A 16,321-nucleotide genomic window follows, 5' to 3' on the forward strand; every position below is an offset into this window, starting at 1 on the left:
GTAACAGTCTGGATGATCCTTTTCTTCTTTGGTCCGGAGCACACGGCGTCCATTCCTCTCAAAAAAATACCTGAAATACTGATTCATCTGACCACAGTACACGTTTCCACTGTGTGATGGTCCATTCCAGATGCCTCCGAGCCCAGAGAAGTCGACGGCGCTTCTGGACACTGTTAACATAGGGCTTCCTTTTGGCACAGTACAGTTTTAACTGGCATTTGTGGATGTAACTACGTATTGTGGTACTTGACAAAGGTTTGCCAAAGTAGTCCTGAGCCCATGTGGTGATATCGCTTATAGATGAATGACGATTCTTGATGCAGTGCCGCCTGAGGGATCGGAGATCACGGTTGTTCAGCTTAGGCTTGAGCCCTTGTCCTTTACGCACTGAAATTCTTCCAGATTCCTTGAATATTTTAATTATGTTATGCACTGTTGAATGTGAAATATCCAAATCTCTTCCTATCTTTCTTTGAGGAACATTGTTTTTAAACATTTCAATAGTTTTCTCACCTCACCACTTTTCGATCCTCGGCCCATCTTTGCTCCTAAAGGATTACCCGTTTCAAATCACATCATTATTTAACCATTTTACCTCATTACTAGCCCTAAATTGCTCCTGTCCCAACTTTTTTTTAAATGTGTTGCAGGTCTGAATGACAGGAAAGGATGTATATTTACAAATGACATGAAGTTGACCAGACAAAACATGAAATATTTTGTGTTCATATTGTCTGCAATGAAATACAAGTCAAAGTAAATTTAGAAATCACTTCTTTTTTTTTATTTGCGTTTTCCATACTGTCCCAACTTTTTCTGATTTGGGGTTGTACTTGTCAGGCATTGAAGATGAAATGAATACTTTAATAAAGGCTGAATATTTGTAAATTCATGTTAGTTTGTATCTTGGCTTCGTCCACCGTTAAAGGCCAGTTAATTTAGTCTACTCATGTAATCCTTACACACTGTACTTTATGTTTCTGTTATGGTGAAGAGTGTACTTGCCAGCATGATGAAATAAACATTTCAGTGTCAGATGGCAAGTTACTGCAGGTAATTTCTCTCATTATGAGATTCCTCCCTTTGACTCTTTCATACTGCTGGTGAGCCAAGACGAAAGTTAGCTAAGCTTACATTTACATAACAGGCCAGCATTACCACCTCGTGTCTGCTTGTTAATGACACAGTAATCAACAATGTCTTTGCATTGTTGTTTTACTGCTCTATCTCGGTAACTCCCAACTAAATCCTAACGGTATTTTTTCTCTGCACATCGCTCCTGTTGAAGCATGTCAAAAGTAACTGTCGGAGAGAAAATACCCGAGGGATGAGCGAGTGGAGACGGCGGGGCTGCGTTTCCTCGACGCCCCGCCAGATGGCAGACCTACTGAGTGTATGACCGCACTCTTTTCCGTACCGTTTCCTAACGCAAACACGTGGTTTAAACGGGCCTAGGTTATGATTGTCTGCGCCATCTATCCAAACGGCTCCTTTATGACATATATAACTACATAAAACAGACTTCACAGGTGTTTTTCCTTGCCAAAAGATGTCATTGCCAATATATTAAACTGATCCATATATATGGAACATGGCTATAAGGAAGACTAGGGCTTGTTGTCACACAGGGAAAGTTGTCACAAAGGCAATCTCAGTAGCTATTCTTCTGTGTTTTAGAATTGTTTCACTGTTTAATGGCAGGTTCCGTCGTGACAATGTCACAAGTGTTCATTGTCATGTGTTCAGCTAACTTTTTCCACCCCGAGGGCAGTAATAGTGGAAATGTTATTGTTTTATAAGTTTGTTCATTTGTTTTGTAGGCAAGGCTGTGTCTGCTCAGAAAATAACTTCCAAAAGTAACCTAAGAATAAAAATATTAGAAGTATTAAAAGTATACTATCTCCCCTGTGCTTCAATCCATCCATGCCTTAATGATTTTGTGTGTGTGTGTGTGTGTGCGCGTGCATTTAATAAAATATTTTGGGGTTTTCTGTTCTCTGGCACCACCTTTTCTGTGGTCATATGTACAATGTTTACTGTGTCTCATTCTAAAACATGCCTAAAACTAATATATTACTTGCTGTCTTCTGAATTTAGTGCAAGAGTAACTTATTGTACATAAGAACTTGTAATGCTCTGTGGTGAAATCCTGTTGTTTTTATTTTTTTAATAAGTGATCTATTCTATTGATATTCTATTCTAGGCCAATCTAGTTATGAGTTCAGCGTGGTTTAAATGCCTCTGTAGATACCGAGCCTTTATTGTGTTATGATATTCTGTGCATTATTTGCAGTTCTGCATTTGATTTTATAATTAACAGCTATAATTATTCAAACTTCGAGTGAGTTCAATCAAATTGTTCAGTTTAAACGAGTAGTTCACTTTAAAATGAAAATTAGCCCATGATTTACTCACCCTCAAGCCATCCTAGGTGTATATTCCTTTCTTCTTTCTGATGAACACAATCAGAGTTATATCAATAAATGACGCTTAAGCTTAATAGTGACGAAGTCCATTGAGTTTGAAGACCATACAAGTGCATCCATCCATCATATAACTGCTCCACACGGCTCCAGGGGGTTAATAAAGGCCTTCTGAAGTGAATCAATGGGTTTGTGTAAGAAAAATATCCACATTTAAAACTTTATAAAGTAAAATATCTAGCTTCCGCCATTTCATATTCACCTTACGGAAAAAGCATTTAACTGCAACGTATCAAACGTAGTGTGAGCGTTTTGAATTTGAATTGCCCTGCTGTTGTACATACAAGATTGAGTCCAAAGTGTTTGTTACTTCTTCAAGTTAAATATGACATTGTTGCCATTAGCTATAGAATTGAGCATAGTACATACCAGGAAGGTATCAATCAGGATTATGCGTTATTTTTTATTAATCACTTGGACTAATTGTTCATTTTGACAGCACTAATGTTTATTGTATATAGACAGCCATACAAGGGTAATTGTTACTAACCCTGCCCTGGGTACACCAATTTTCTTGTCCGTCGCCCTCACAGATTTCTGCAGCTAAGCTAGGATGTATATTTACATTCCAATAAAGGTTATTGATAATATGCCTCTGAAGTTTGACTTTTTGCACCATTACAATACTTGTATGTATTTTTGAGGAGGTGGGGTAGTGCACTATAGGCCCCTGTGGCGCCCCTAGTTACATTATTTTTACTTTTATACTTTAAGTAGTTTTGAAACCAGTACTTTTACACTTTCACTTAAGTAAAAAGCTTAAGTTGATACTTCAACTTCTACAGAAGTCTTTTTAAACCCTAGTATCTATACTTCTACCTGAGTAATGAATGTGAATACTTTTGTACACCTCTGGTAAATCATGGGGTAATTTTCATTTTAAAGTGAACTGCTCATTTAAACATGAACATATTATGCAATAATTTAAGTTAATTTTACTTTATAATGTCTTAAATATGGATAGGCTACTTTCCCTACAAAAAAAACATTGATTCACTTCAGAAGGCCTTTATTTACCCCCCGGAGCCGAGTACGTTTATAATGGATTGATGAGCCTTTTTTGGGCTACAAACTCAATGGACCATCACTGCCATTATAAAGCGTGGAAGCGTCAGGATATTTATTAATATAACTCTGATTGTGTTCATCAGAAAGAAGCAAGTCATAGACACCTAGGATGACTTGAAGTCATCCTAGGGGCAATTTTCATTTTAAAGTGAACTACTCCTTTAAGTATTTGGCATTTTAAAAAAATGCACTCATAAAGATAAGTTCAGCACAAAAAAACAATTGATAAATCATTTCAGAAAGTTCGAGAGATGAAATAATAGCTCCACGTGAGCCTCAAGTTTCATGATGGCAGAAATCACAGGTGTAACAAGCCTAGCAGGAACGCTCGACTGACATAACAAAATTGCCAGAATGAGAGAGCATGTGTGTCAGATGACTATTAACACAATATTTAAATAGTAACCAACATTCCTCACTAATACACTCTAGAATGTGGATCTGTGAGAAGAGTTCTTCTAAACCTTTTCACACCGCAAATCGTTTCTGGTCAACAGGTGTGTGACGCACGGTAAAGTCATGTCACAAACACTGTGAGAGAAATGCACACTGGTCACAACTCCACCCAGCTGCGGAGAGAGAGAGGAAAAAGCCCATAGCTTTACTAAATGTCACTACCAGTCATTCTTATGGCGTAGAAGTAAATGAAGCCAAGCAGGCTCCAAGCAAGATGGGAAGAAGAGAAATGGGGGAAGGGATGGGGTGATTGTAAGAGAAATGGTTGTAGGCCGTCGATCAGGTTGAGCCTGAATGTACTGACTCTTGCCCTCCTGCCATCTCTACTTGCATGGCAGCCAACGTCTCCGTCTTTGAGACCAATGTTTAAAACTGTTAAGTCACAGTGTAAAGTGCACGGGACTTCCGTCTTCTGGCAGAACTGATTTATAAGAATGCAAGCCTTGCAGTTATGAATCTAGCTTACTGCAAATGTTGAACTTATAGAGCCCTAGAAGTTTGAAATTATAATGGTGATCATTTATTAATTTAATTCTGATGAAAGGATGGAGAGGCTGATTAAAAAAAAACAAAACAAAAAAAACAAGCGAAATTTTCTGCCTCAACCACTCCAACAGCCCAGGCAACATACCTGTCATTCTGCACACCTACACACTCCTTTTTTTTCCACTCAAAGTCTTTCTCTTTCTCATTTGCAAAAAAGCTAAATCATCTCTTCATCTTTCTGCCTGTTTGCTCTTTTCAGCTCAGCCTGTTGTCCATTTTTAAATGGTGCTGGTCGTAATTTTAACAGTAAAAATTCCACAGTGAAAAACTGTCAATTGGTTAACTTTAATATAGAAAGTGTCCGTACTATATATACGGCGAATAACTTTAATAGATCTAACTGTACATTTAATGTCATTTTACAGTAAAATGACATTAAATTCAGTTTTTGGAAGTGAAAAGCAAACAGGTAACTTACAGTGAAAAGCCATAAATTGACATTCCCAGAATTCCCTGCGTGACACTTCACATTTGATTTTCATTGAAATAACAGTTTCTTCTTAGTTTTTTCTAATCAGTTAGGGTTTTATGTTACATCTAAATGAATGTTTATTGCATTTTTAATGTCATGTGTGCTACCATGATGGTGTTTAGTGTTTGTGTGAATGACACTGTGCACCATATATTAATATTTACTTTCTCAACAAAAGCTGTGTTCTCATCACCACCTGTGTTTGGTGGTTGTCAGTCGATTGCAGGTTGGTAAATTAACATTGTATCACTTAATGAAATATGTTTTTTTTTACTGTAAACTTAAGTTAAATCTGTAAAACCTAAAATGTTGCTACATTATTTTTTATGGTATATTTCTGCAAATTTACGGTTAACACATGACTGAGTAAAATCAGGGCTTCATGGTTTGTGGGCTGTTGCCTTTGTAGAAGAACAGCACAACCATTTACAAACATTTCAGCAGTGAAACTGCAAAAAAATGCAGATATCTTTGTCTTTAGAAACGTATATGCCAACACGAAACTGGGAACTGAGTATTTTCCTAATTGTTCGATTAGCATTATCATGAACTGCTGTTTTGTGTACACTTGAGGTGTTTGTGTTAGTTTAACTGTCATCAATTGCCTCATAAATAGTGTGAAAGTGTGTATGTGGGGAGGATTATATATAATCCCTATAGACCTATAGGTCTCAGAAGTTTCTTAGTGCCTACACAAAACAAAAAAATAAATGATATTTCGTCATTTGAGCTGTTACGACCATATTTAAATGCCTGCTCGTATGGCTTCAGAGAAAAACCCAAGGAAAATAGTGTCCTATGTTTTTTTTTTTACATGACGTAATGGGCGACTTTAACTGTACACAATCGGTGTAAGATTTCTTTTTAGTTCGTTTTTGGTCGCATCTTGCCTGGTAGACTATTATACCTCTTCATTCACTTCGGTGCCACCTTGAAGCGGAATTGTTCAGAGGAAGGGGGGAGAGAGAAAGAGAGAGAGAGAAACCGGTTGGACAGGTAAGACAGAGGCCGGACTGGGTCGGGTTTGTTGTCACCGTTATATTCAGACGCATGCGCATTGTTACCTGTTTCCTCATGAAATGTGTACCTGCGCTCTAATCAGCCACTGAAATACGTTTTGTACTCCGTCGGTTGAGCAGTTTGGACTATTTATCTGCCACAATCATCACCTCCCACCTTGACAAAGACACCTAGCTTGGTCTTAACCTACTGGACCGAGTGAATCTCCGAGGAAGACTTCGTCAACTCAAGAGTAGCGGAAGACGGCGGAAGGTGTAAGCGGGTAAATAGACTGGGAAACTCCACGGAAACCTGCACAGGTACAAAAAGTTTGGAGTAAGGAGGTGTGCGTATAGAAGGAAGAACTCTGCTTTGCTTTTCCAAATAGAGGATAAGACAATTGACGGCACCATACAAGAAGGACTGTACACTTACTTATTATTGTGGAGCATTTTACACAAAAGTAGGTCGGTGTTAAAAAGCCTTCCGTTTCATTTCGAGAGATAGCGGGGAAGGACCTCGGGAATAGACCATGCCACGAGCTTTCCTGGTGAAGAAAACGGGACATTCACCCGGCAAGAGAAACTGGAGCGACCTGCCAGATCATGAACGCGGTGACATTTATATCCCAGGTGAGAAGATACAAAAGTAGCCTAAACTCTTTTTCAGATCCCAATCCGGATAACGGTGCATCGAACCGTTCATTCCAGTGGGGTCTAAAATGCTGAGTTGTTTCAACCCATTGGGTCAGATGTGGACAAACACAACCGTTAGTTTTCAATTAAAGTTTACGTTAAACCTAACGGTTGATTTTGTCCATATTTGACCCAAACATGGGACCGAACTTTTTTTTTTTTTTTTTTAGAGTGGTTGAATAGCTTCCTATTTTTTAACTGTTTTGATGTGTGTTTTATCCTACACTCAATTAAAAGGTAGCTAAATACACAACTTGCCTACGTTTAACCATTTATTTAATTGTGAGTGATTGAACAACTAAATTAGATCTTATAAAATGAGTGTGTGTGCTTAGAGGGCCGTTACTGCACCTTTAGTTGACCTTCAGACCCAACTTTCTTCCTTATAACATGAAACTCGTTGCAACACATGACGGTGCCAGTTTGGCCTAACAAAACGTTAGTCGTCTGAAAACAAAGCACAGCCTATAGGCTACGTTTTCTTTTCTCGAGATGAAGCGAAACTTTCCCCCTGAATGCTGGTATCTAGACTTGACTTATCACTGTACTTTATTTTTAGATATATATTGGGTGATACATCCAAGTTAACTGCCTGGTTTTATTGGTTTTGGAAGTAAACTGTTTGGGCTATCATATTTACTGGAACCTAACGGAATATCAACCGTTCATTATGAGCCCCTTTCCTCATGAATCATATTACAGGCGTAATGAGATATTCTGAGATGTATAGTGTAATTTAATATATATATATATATATATATATATATATATATATATATATATATATATATATATATATATATATATATATATATATATATATATATATATATATATATAAATAATAGTTAGCGAAATGCTTGTAGAAATGTGTCATTTTAAAAGAATGCGTTTGTCAGCCTGCGAGTTTTTGTGAAAGTTTAAACCATTTGCATAACAGCACATTCATAAACTGAACCAACTTGAAACAGAGACATTTATAGCATTGATTCACGCAGGTATGCCAGGAGGTTGTTGTACCTGTTTCATTCGTTGCCATGACGATTTGCGAGTTTACATGTAACTTTAGTAAGCCTACTTAACGTGCAGTATTAATCGGTGATAACATTAATGATAATCGAAATATCTTTCTTTCTTTCTTTCTTTCTTTCTTTCTTTCTTTCTTTCTTTCTTTCTTTCTTTCTTTCTTTCTTTCTTATCAATGCAGCATCCGTTTTAACGCATCGTGGTCCTTTAGTTTGTCGCCCGTGATATGGCTTTGGGTTAATGTTTACAGCGGTGAAGGAAATAACGGGCTTCGCCGCGCTGGCTCCCTTTTCCCGCTACACCCTTAGCAAACACACACACACACACACACACACACACACACAGCGAGTGTACCTTTCACCTCACTTTTCGATATCTGCTGAACAAACCCGAAGTACAGGCATTGTTATATATTTATCGACGTCGCCTACTCATTTTATGACTCTTGTTTTAACCCATTCGTTAACTTTAGTTTAGTTTTATTTCGCCCTCCGCAAATTGTCATCGTGAGGAAATTATAAACCCGTTTAGGGGGATTAATGAAAACGTTTCTAACAGAAATAAGATTAAAAAGAATTTCCCCCCTCCATTATTATGACTAATGCATTTTCATTCAAATCAAACATACTTGTCCACATCGAATGCGTTCCCCTTTCTAAAGATGAAATCCGTTCGGTTCTCGTTCATCTTCGTGTTATTGTTTGTTGTGTGACGGTCTGTGAAGGGAGGGGTTGGCAAACACCAGGGCAAAGGCAAAGAAACAATCACGGCTGTCAGAATAATATATGCTGCTTTGTAATAGATATGCTTAAGAAACGTTTATTATTATTGTAAAAACAGTTGTGTATTTCTTTCAGGATTCTTTATGAATAGAAAGTTCAAACGTTTGGAGTCAGTAAGATTTTTTGAAAGAAATTAATACTTTTATTCTGCAAGGATGCATTAAATATTGATCAAAAGTGACAGTAAATACATTTATAATGCTACAAAAGCTTTCTATTTCTAATAAATGCTGTTCTTATGAACTTTCTGTTCATCAAAGAATCCTGAGGGGAAAAAATTGTACACATCTATTTTCAACATTGATAATGGCAATAAATGTTTCTTGAGCATCAAATCATAATGATTTCGGAAGGATCACGACTGAAGACTGGTGTAATGATGCAGAAAATTCAGCTTTGATCACAGGAATTAATTAGGCTACATTTTACAATATATTCAAATAGAAAACTGTTATATTTCACAATATAACTGTTTTGCTGTATTTTGGATCAAATAAATGCGGCCTTGGTGAGCAGAAAAACATTTTAAAATGCTTTTACCCACTTTATTAACACGTTAATTTATAATGAAACGAAACCCTTACAAAAACATAAAAAAATCTTACTGATCTAAAACTTGCAGTCAATGATTTATATATATATATATATAATATATAGCTAGTCATATTTAAAAATCATACATACATCTATAATGTTACAAAAGCTTTCTATTTCAAATAAATGCTGTTCTTTTGAACTTTCTGTTCATCAAGGAATCCTGAAAAAAAAATGTACACAATTTTTTTCAACATTGATAATAGCAATAAATGTTTCTTGAGCATCAAATCATCATATTAGAGTGATTTCTGAAGGATCACGACTGAAGACTGGTGTATAATAATGCAGAAAATTCAGCTTTGATCACAGGAATTAATAAAAAAATGTCACTATATCAAAATAGAAAACTGTTATATTTCACAATATAACTGTTTTGCTGTATTTTGGATCAAATAAATGCAGCCTTGGCGAGCAGAAAAACACTATTACCTCATTAATTTATTATGAAACGAAACACTTTTCAAAACATAAAATGTACCGCCAAGTCATATATATATATATATATATATATATATATATATATATATATATATATATATATATATATATATATATATATATATATATATATATATATATATATATATATATATATATATATATAATATAATTATATATATATATATATATATATATATAATTATATTATATTATATAATATATATATATAATTATATTATATTATATAATATATAGCTATAGTCATATTTATTCATTTTTTTATTTAAGTCAGATTTATAAATCATGCATACACTCTGGTCTCTTCAGCACTGAACTACTAAGTTGAATTTCTTTTTGACAGGAAACCGAGTTTGCTAACTGTCAAAGTCTAAACTTAGATGATATGGTCGTTACGAAATAAAGGTTGTTGTATGCTACCGTTAGCCACTGCACCCATTTGCATTTTAATTTGCAACTCAGTCGATTGTGCCACACCAGAATCAACAGATTCATTGTTCCGGCTGCTAGTATTAGTGTTGGTGATCATCTAAAATCTCCATGCAACCAATGTTTTTTTTTAGTTTTTTTGTCTCTCTCCCTGTGATCTCATAATCTCTTTATGTGTTAGGTATGATCGAGCAACCTCTTAGAAAAGAACATGATAGTTTACCGGCAAACATTTGCAGATTATCCATGTGATGTATTGTGTTGCATGGAGGTTTGTATAAAGGGAGCTCGAGCCTGTGCCTCCAGCCCAGCTGGTCTGACTGGTAAAGCAGTAACAGGAGTGGTTTGACTTCAGCCCAGCACAATACACTCACACACTCATGCACAGCAGCCAACCCACCCACTCACACTCGTACTCTCACACACCTGGCCCAGAGGCACAACTGTCCCCCTTAGCCTGGAGAGCCACATACACACCCAGTTTCTGATTGTCTAGCAATCACATCCTTAATCTGCAGCTATGTAAAACGTAATCCACACTTGTTTGCGAGGCCTAGATGTTACGCTGGAGAGATTTGTAAACCGCGTACACCTGCGCTTGTCATCATTAGTCTTTGAAATGTCTTTAAACGATACCCGAGCAAATATTGTGGCGACACAATGAATGATGTTTTCTTCTCTGACTCAGTTCGTACATGTCTTGCGTTTCTTCCAGTCTCCATGCCTCCCGTTGCTCTGCGAGAGGAGACCGAAGCCAGTCCCGCAGAGGTGGCGCTGTGCCTGTCCACACGCAAGGACCGCAGCATCTACACGCACAGCCAGATGTACACCGCTGACCCCTGGGCAGTGGTTCCTGCCGCTGAGCTCCCATCATGCACTGCTCTAGGCCAGAGTCCAGAGACCGAGCACATCCGAAGCGCACACAACAATACGTACGTGCGCACTAAAATAAAGGTGAGGCTTCTGGAAAATGTTTACTTATGCTATGTTGATCTAAGATCTAGTTCAGCTGTCGTGCCATTGTGCCACTATCGGACATAATTGATTTGTCTTTCCATATTGCTTATGTGTGTGCTATCATTTTACTAGTTTGAATGTTTACACTGCCCCTAATTTCGCCTTTGTATTTCCCTCTTTGTTTGATATTCGTCTGCAGGTCACCACAGGCGAGCTTCCCATAGAGGTCCCACCCATTGTCCCTAGTGTAGCTACAAGTCCACCTGTTTCTACAGTGAGACCCTGCTCCCCTCCTGTCGCCAAGTCGTCTGCGGTGCAGTCGGGTGGTAATACCTATGTGTGCCAGGTGTGTCAAAAAGTTTTCCAGTTCCAGCGCATGCTAAACAGACACCTGAAATGTCACAGCGATCAGAAGAGGCACTTGTGCGACTTTTGCGGGAAGGGCTTCAACGATACCTTCGATCTCAAGAGGCATGTCCGCACACACACAGGTAAGAGATTGTTCAAGATGAAAAGGAAGTTGCAATAAATAGTTTGTTCTGTAATGTGACGTGCATCCGAGTGCAATGGATTATCAAAAAAGAATCAAATGATTCTATCCATTGGTTGCTGATTGGATTTTAAGCACCTCGAAAACACCTAACTAAATGATTGGTGAAGTCTGGCATCAGGCACTGGAAAGAAGATCTAGTTATGATATTTAATCACATATATATATATTTATTTAGATGTTGAGCAAGCAATCTCATTGGCTGCAGGATAAAGAGAGGCCAATCAGATTGTGCCATGCAGAAAGGATGGGATTGGTTGCAGATTGCATGTAAAGGACCTATCAGCCTGCATCCTCTAGTCTAGAGTACACACTCTGCATACACACACACACACACACACACACACACACACACACACACACACACACACACACACACACACACACACACACACACACACACCACTGAATGGAATAATTGTTTTTTTTTTTTAATGGTAGGGGAATATTAAGCAGCAAAACCTGTTTTCAACATAATAATAGTAAATAATTATTATAAATAAATAATTATTCCAAACTTTTGACTGGTGTGTGTTTGTGTGTGTGTGTGTGTGTGTGTGTGTGTGTGTGTGTGTGTGTGTGTGTGTGTGTGTGTGTGTGTGTGTGTGTGGTACTGGTAAACACTAAATTGTGGGGATATTTAAGTCCCCATGAGGAAAATAGACATAAATCAATTAATTAAAAAGCAGGAGGTTTTCTGTAAGGCTTGAGTTTAGGGTAATGATAAAAATCATTATGTCTAAGGAAAGTCCCCATAAAACATGAAAACCCAGTGTGTGTGTCATAATATATATATATATATATATATATATATATATATATATATATATATATATATATATGTACACAATGATGTTCAAAGGTTTGGGACTGGTAGGATTTTTAAATGTTTTTAAAAGTCTCTTATTCTCACCAAGGCTGCATTTATTTGATTAAAAATGCAATAAAGACAATAATATTGTGAAATATTATTAAAATTTAAAATAACTTCTTTCTTTTTTAATATTTTATCAAATGTAATTTATTCCTGTGATGTCAAAGCTGAATTTTCAGCATCATCCCTCCAGTCTTCAGTGTCACATGATCCTTCAGAAATCATTCTCATATGATGATTTGATGCTCAAGAAACATTTATTATTATTATCAATGTTGAAAACAGATGTGTACAATTTTTCACCATTCTTTGATAATGAAATGAGTACTTTTATTCAGCAAGGATGCATTAAAATGCATCAAAAGTGACACTTAAAGACATTTATAATGTTACAAAAGCTTTCTATTTCAAATAAATGATGTTCTTATGAACTTTCTATTCATCAAAGAATACAAGTAATACAAAAACTGTTTTCATAATTGATAATAAATGTTTCTTGAGCTGCAAATCAGCATATCAGACACTGTGACACTGAATGCTGAAAGTACAGCTTTGATCACAGGAATAAATTACATTTTAAAATATATTACAATAGAAAACAATTGTAATAATATTTCACAATATTACTTTTTTTAATTTTTAATCAAATAAATGCAGCCTTGGAGTCTTTTAAAAACATTAAAATGTCTTACATACACACACACATATATATATATATATAAAGTGGATCAATAATTGACAATAAGATCTATAACATGCTTTTACAAAATAGATAAGGTGAATTTTCATATCATGGAAACTTGCTGGTTAGTTAAAATCATTACTGTCATTTCCCTCTCAGTTTGAATACTTATTTGCAGAACATTTAGCCATGTTAGACCAGCATGCAAAACGCTTTCTCCTTTTTAAAACAAGAATATTCTTCTGGTCCTCCTGCAGGTGTTCGTCCATACAAGTGCAATCTCTGTGAGAAGGCCTTCACCCAGCGCTGCTCTCTGGAGTCCCACATGAAGAAGATCCACGGTGTCACGCAGCAGTACGCTTACAAGGAGCGGCGCAGCAAGCTGTACGTCTGCGAAGAGTGCGGCCACACTGCGTCTACCCAGGATGCACTGCTGCGCCACCTCCACACTAAACATCCAGAGAGTTTCCTCCTGCGGGCCAAGGGGGCACGGAGACTGTCGCCATCAGCGAACGGCACCAAAGACGACGGCTCCCAACCCGGTTCCCCTTTCTCTCATAACAGCGATGATACTGTAGAGTCGGGAGGATGTTCCCTGTAAAAAGAAAATATTGTTTTATATACAAAAGGATGTGATTAATGTGCATTCTGATGATTTATTGTTTCGTTTAGAGTGTGAGGGAGGAGGGAAATTCAAAAAAGGGAAAGTGAAGTCATGCAAAATGCTGTTTTTATGGCAAGTTTACACTTTAGCTGCGGGATCGAGCTGTACTTTTCCCTGTGATAACGTCTACTACAGCATAAGTATGCACTACTTCACTTTACATAATAATATTGTTATTAACATTGATGAGATGAAACACAACTCAGGAGAAATACACAGATGAATGTGACATTAAACGGTTCCATTTGAACTGTGCGGGACGTTAATTTTATGTAGCAATGTTTCAACACTAAAATAATACTGGTATGAACTCGTCTCTGAATGTTTGCAATGAGGGATTTCGAAAGGGAATTAATTCTGTGTGGCTAATTACTGCTGTATGTAATATATATGCATAAATTTATCATAAAAGATTTATATTTATCCTGGTGTAGTTTTTATATTTTCTGGGCTATGTTTGAACATTTTTAGTCTAGATTTTATACATTTGTTTTCTCGTGTAACAGCCTTCTTGTAACACTTTTTGGGTGGCATTATTATTTTTTTGTACTTTTTTACATTCAAAAGCATCATAAATATATAGCATTTTAATTTCTTGTTACTGTATGTTTGAATAAGAAAGCTATGTGTCGTCTGATCATCGCAACACACGTCAACAATAAATGTTTTTGTTGATGGTTTGAAAAGAAGTGTGGTTCATTTGCCTGTATTGTTTCAGGAATAGGCAACATTACTATCAGAAGCTTAGTTAGAACTTAGCTATTGATATTTCAGTGATATTGAAAAAGTAATTTTTTATGCATGACTGCATGCATGTCAGCTAATATGGAGGGAGATAAGAGCAATAAAGCATTTAGGAATTTGCCTGTAAGAGAGAATGAGAGGCGGCAGGCGAGAGAAAGGCAGATTCAGTGGGTGGATGTTGGTGTTGGTGGATTCCAGATCCTTGTTTGGTCTTGTTCGTGGAATTCAGCGGCTGTTCCATTGTGGGGCCATCAGGCATTAACGGCTCAAAGGTGCCTATCCCTTTAGAACCGTTATTTTCAACACCAACAAATTCCGTACCACCCTTTTCAAACTGCAATACCGCACAAGAATTTCTCATTTAAAACAAAACAGAAGTTGAGGTGAAATAGGAAATGGGCTTTTAAAGGGACAGTACACCCAAAAATTAAAATTCTGTCATTTATGCCGCCTTCACGTGCTGTCGGAAATGTCCTACTTCCCGCTTCTGAAGTTGTGATTACGAGTAGCCTGACAAGCCAGACCCACGCCAAGATGTTGGGTCTGGGAACTCACCATTGGCAGGGCTCAATCCGAGGGGCGGGATAAACGGTTGTCTTTCAGATTCCCTCTGCACGCAATAGGATAGCGCTACAACCAACCAGAGCAACGAAGAAGATGAAGCGGAGCTAGTTGATAGATTAAAATTTGGCCGTATCCGGTTGGCAAAACTCCGAACACATCTTCCTTTCTTAAGAATGACTTCAGTGCCGTTCTTTGTTAGCAGGGAATTCACGCAGAACCGTTGCAACTCTGCCGTCATTATGTTAAAGGGATAGTTCACCCAAAAATGAAAATAACCCCATAATTTACTCACCCTCAAGTCATCCTAGGTGTATATGACATTCTTCTTTCAGACGAATAAAATGATTAAAGGGTTAGTTCACCCAAAAATGAAAATTATGTCATTAATTACTTCCCCTCATGTCGTTGGACACCCGTCAGACCTCCGTTCATCTTCGGAACAGAAATGAAGATATTTTAGTTGAAATCTGATGTCTCTGAAAGGCCTCCATTGGCACAATGGCACGGTTCACTCTCAAGACCCTTAAAAGGTACTAAAGACGTCGTTACAAAGTCCATCTCACTATCTCACACGGCCTCATGAAGCTTCGAAGCGTTATGAATCAGTGCGCCGAATCAGCAGTTTAGATCGCCAAATTTTAGCGATCCGCATCATGATTCGGCTCACTGATTCATAACGCTTCGAAGCTTCATGAGACCGTGTTTTGAAATCGTCATCACTATATAAGTCGTTATTTAGGGTTTTTTTGCGCACAAAAACTATTCTCGCCGATTCATAAAGTTATTTTAGAACCACTGTAGTGAGATGGACTTTGTAACGACGTCTTTAGTTTTAAGGGTCTTGAGAGTGAACCGTGCCATTGTGCCAATGGAGGCCTTTCAGAGCCATCAGATTTCAACTAAAATATCTTCATTTCTGTTCCGAAGATGAACGGAGGTCTGACGGGTGTCGAACGACATGAGGGTAAGTAATTAATGACAGAATTTTCATTTTTGGGTGAACTAACCCTTTAAGACCGTACATTACTCGTATACAGACAGGAGCCATCTTGGAAAACAGTCTCGACAAGTCGAGCCGCGGTTGAATAATCCGCCATCTCTTTAGTGTGTATCCTTTGGAAGCAGTCTCTGTTGCGTTCAGTTTTTTTAAATTATTATTTTTATTGTTTTATTTTCTCTGTTGCGTTCAGTGCTTTCTTCCGGAAACAATTGACCATATGAGATTCCAAGTCACAGTTCATCACTTAGCACAGTGTTCGTGGCTCGACTTGTCG

General features: G+C 37.4%; 1 protein-coding gene across 1 annotated transcript; it reads left to right on the plus strand.

Moving 5' to 3' along the window:
- The first annotated feature begins 6,069 nt into the window (after positions 1-6,069).
- On the plus strand, positions 6,070-14,421 carry ovol1a (ovo-like zinc finger 1a). Its single transcript, XM_079811253.1, has 4 exons — positions 6,070-6,656; positions 10,728-10,966; positions 11,169-11,460; positions 13,333-14,421. The coding sequence occupies exons 1-4, from the start codon at positions 6,557-6,559 to the stop codon at positions 13,674-13,676; spliced, it is 975 nt and encodes a 324-aa protein (XP_079667379.1). The 5' UTR covers positions 6,070-6,556; the 3' UTR covers positions 13,677-14,421.
- Positions 14,422-16,321: the final 1,900 nt, after the last annotated feature.

Source organism: Gobio gobio (assembly GCF_949357685.1).
Source record: "Gobio gobio genome assembly, chromosome: 2".
NCBI classification, from domain to species: domain Eukaryota; kingdom Metazoa; phylum Chordata; class Actinopteri; order Cypriniformes; family Gobionidae; genus Gobio; species Gobio gobio.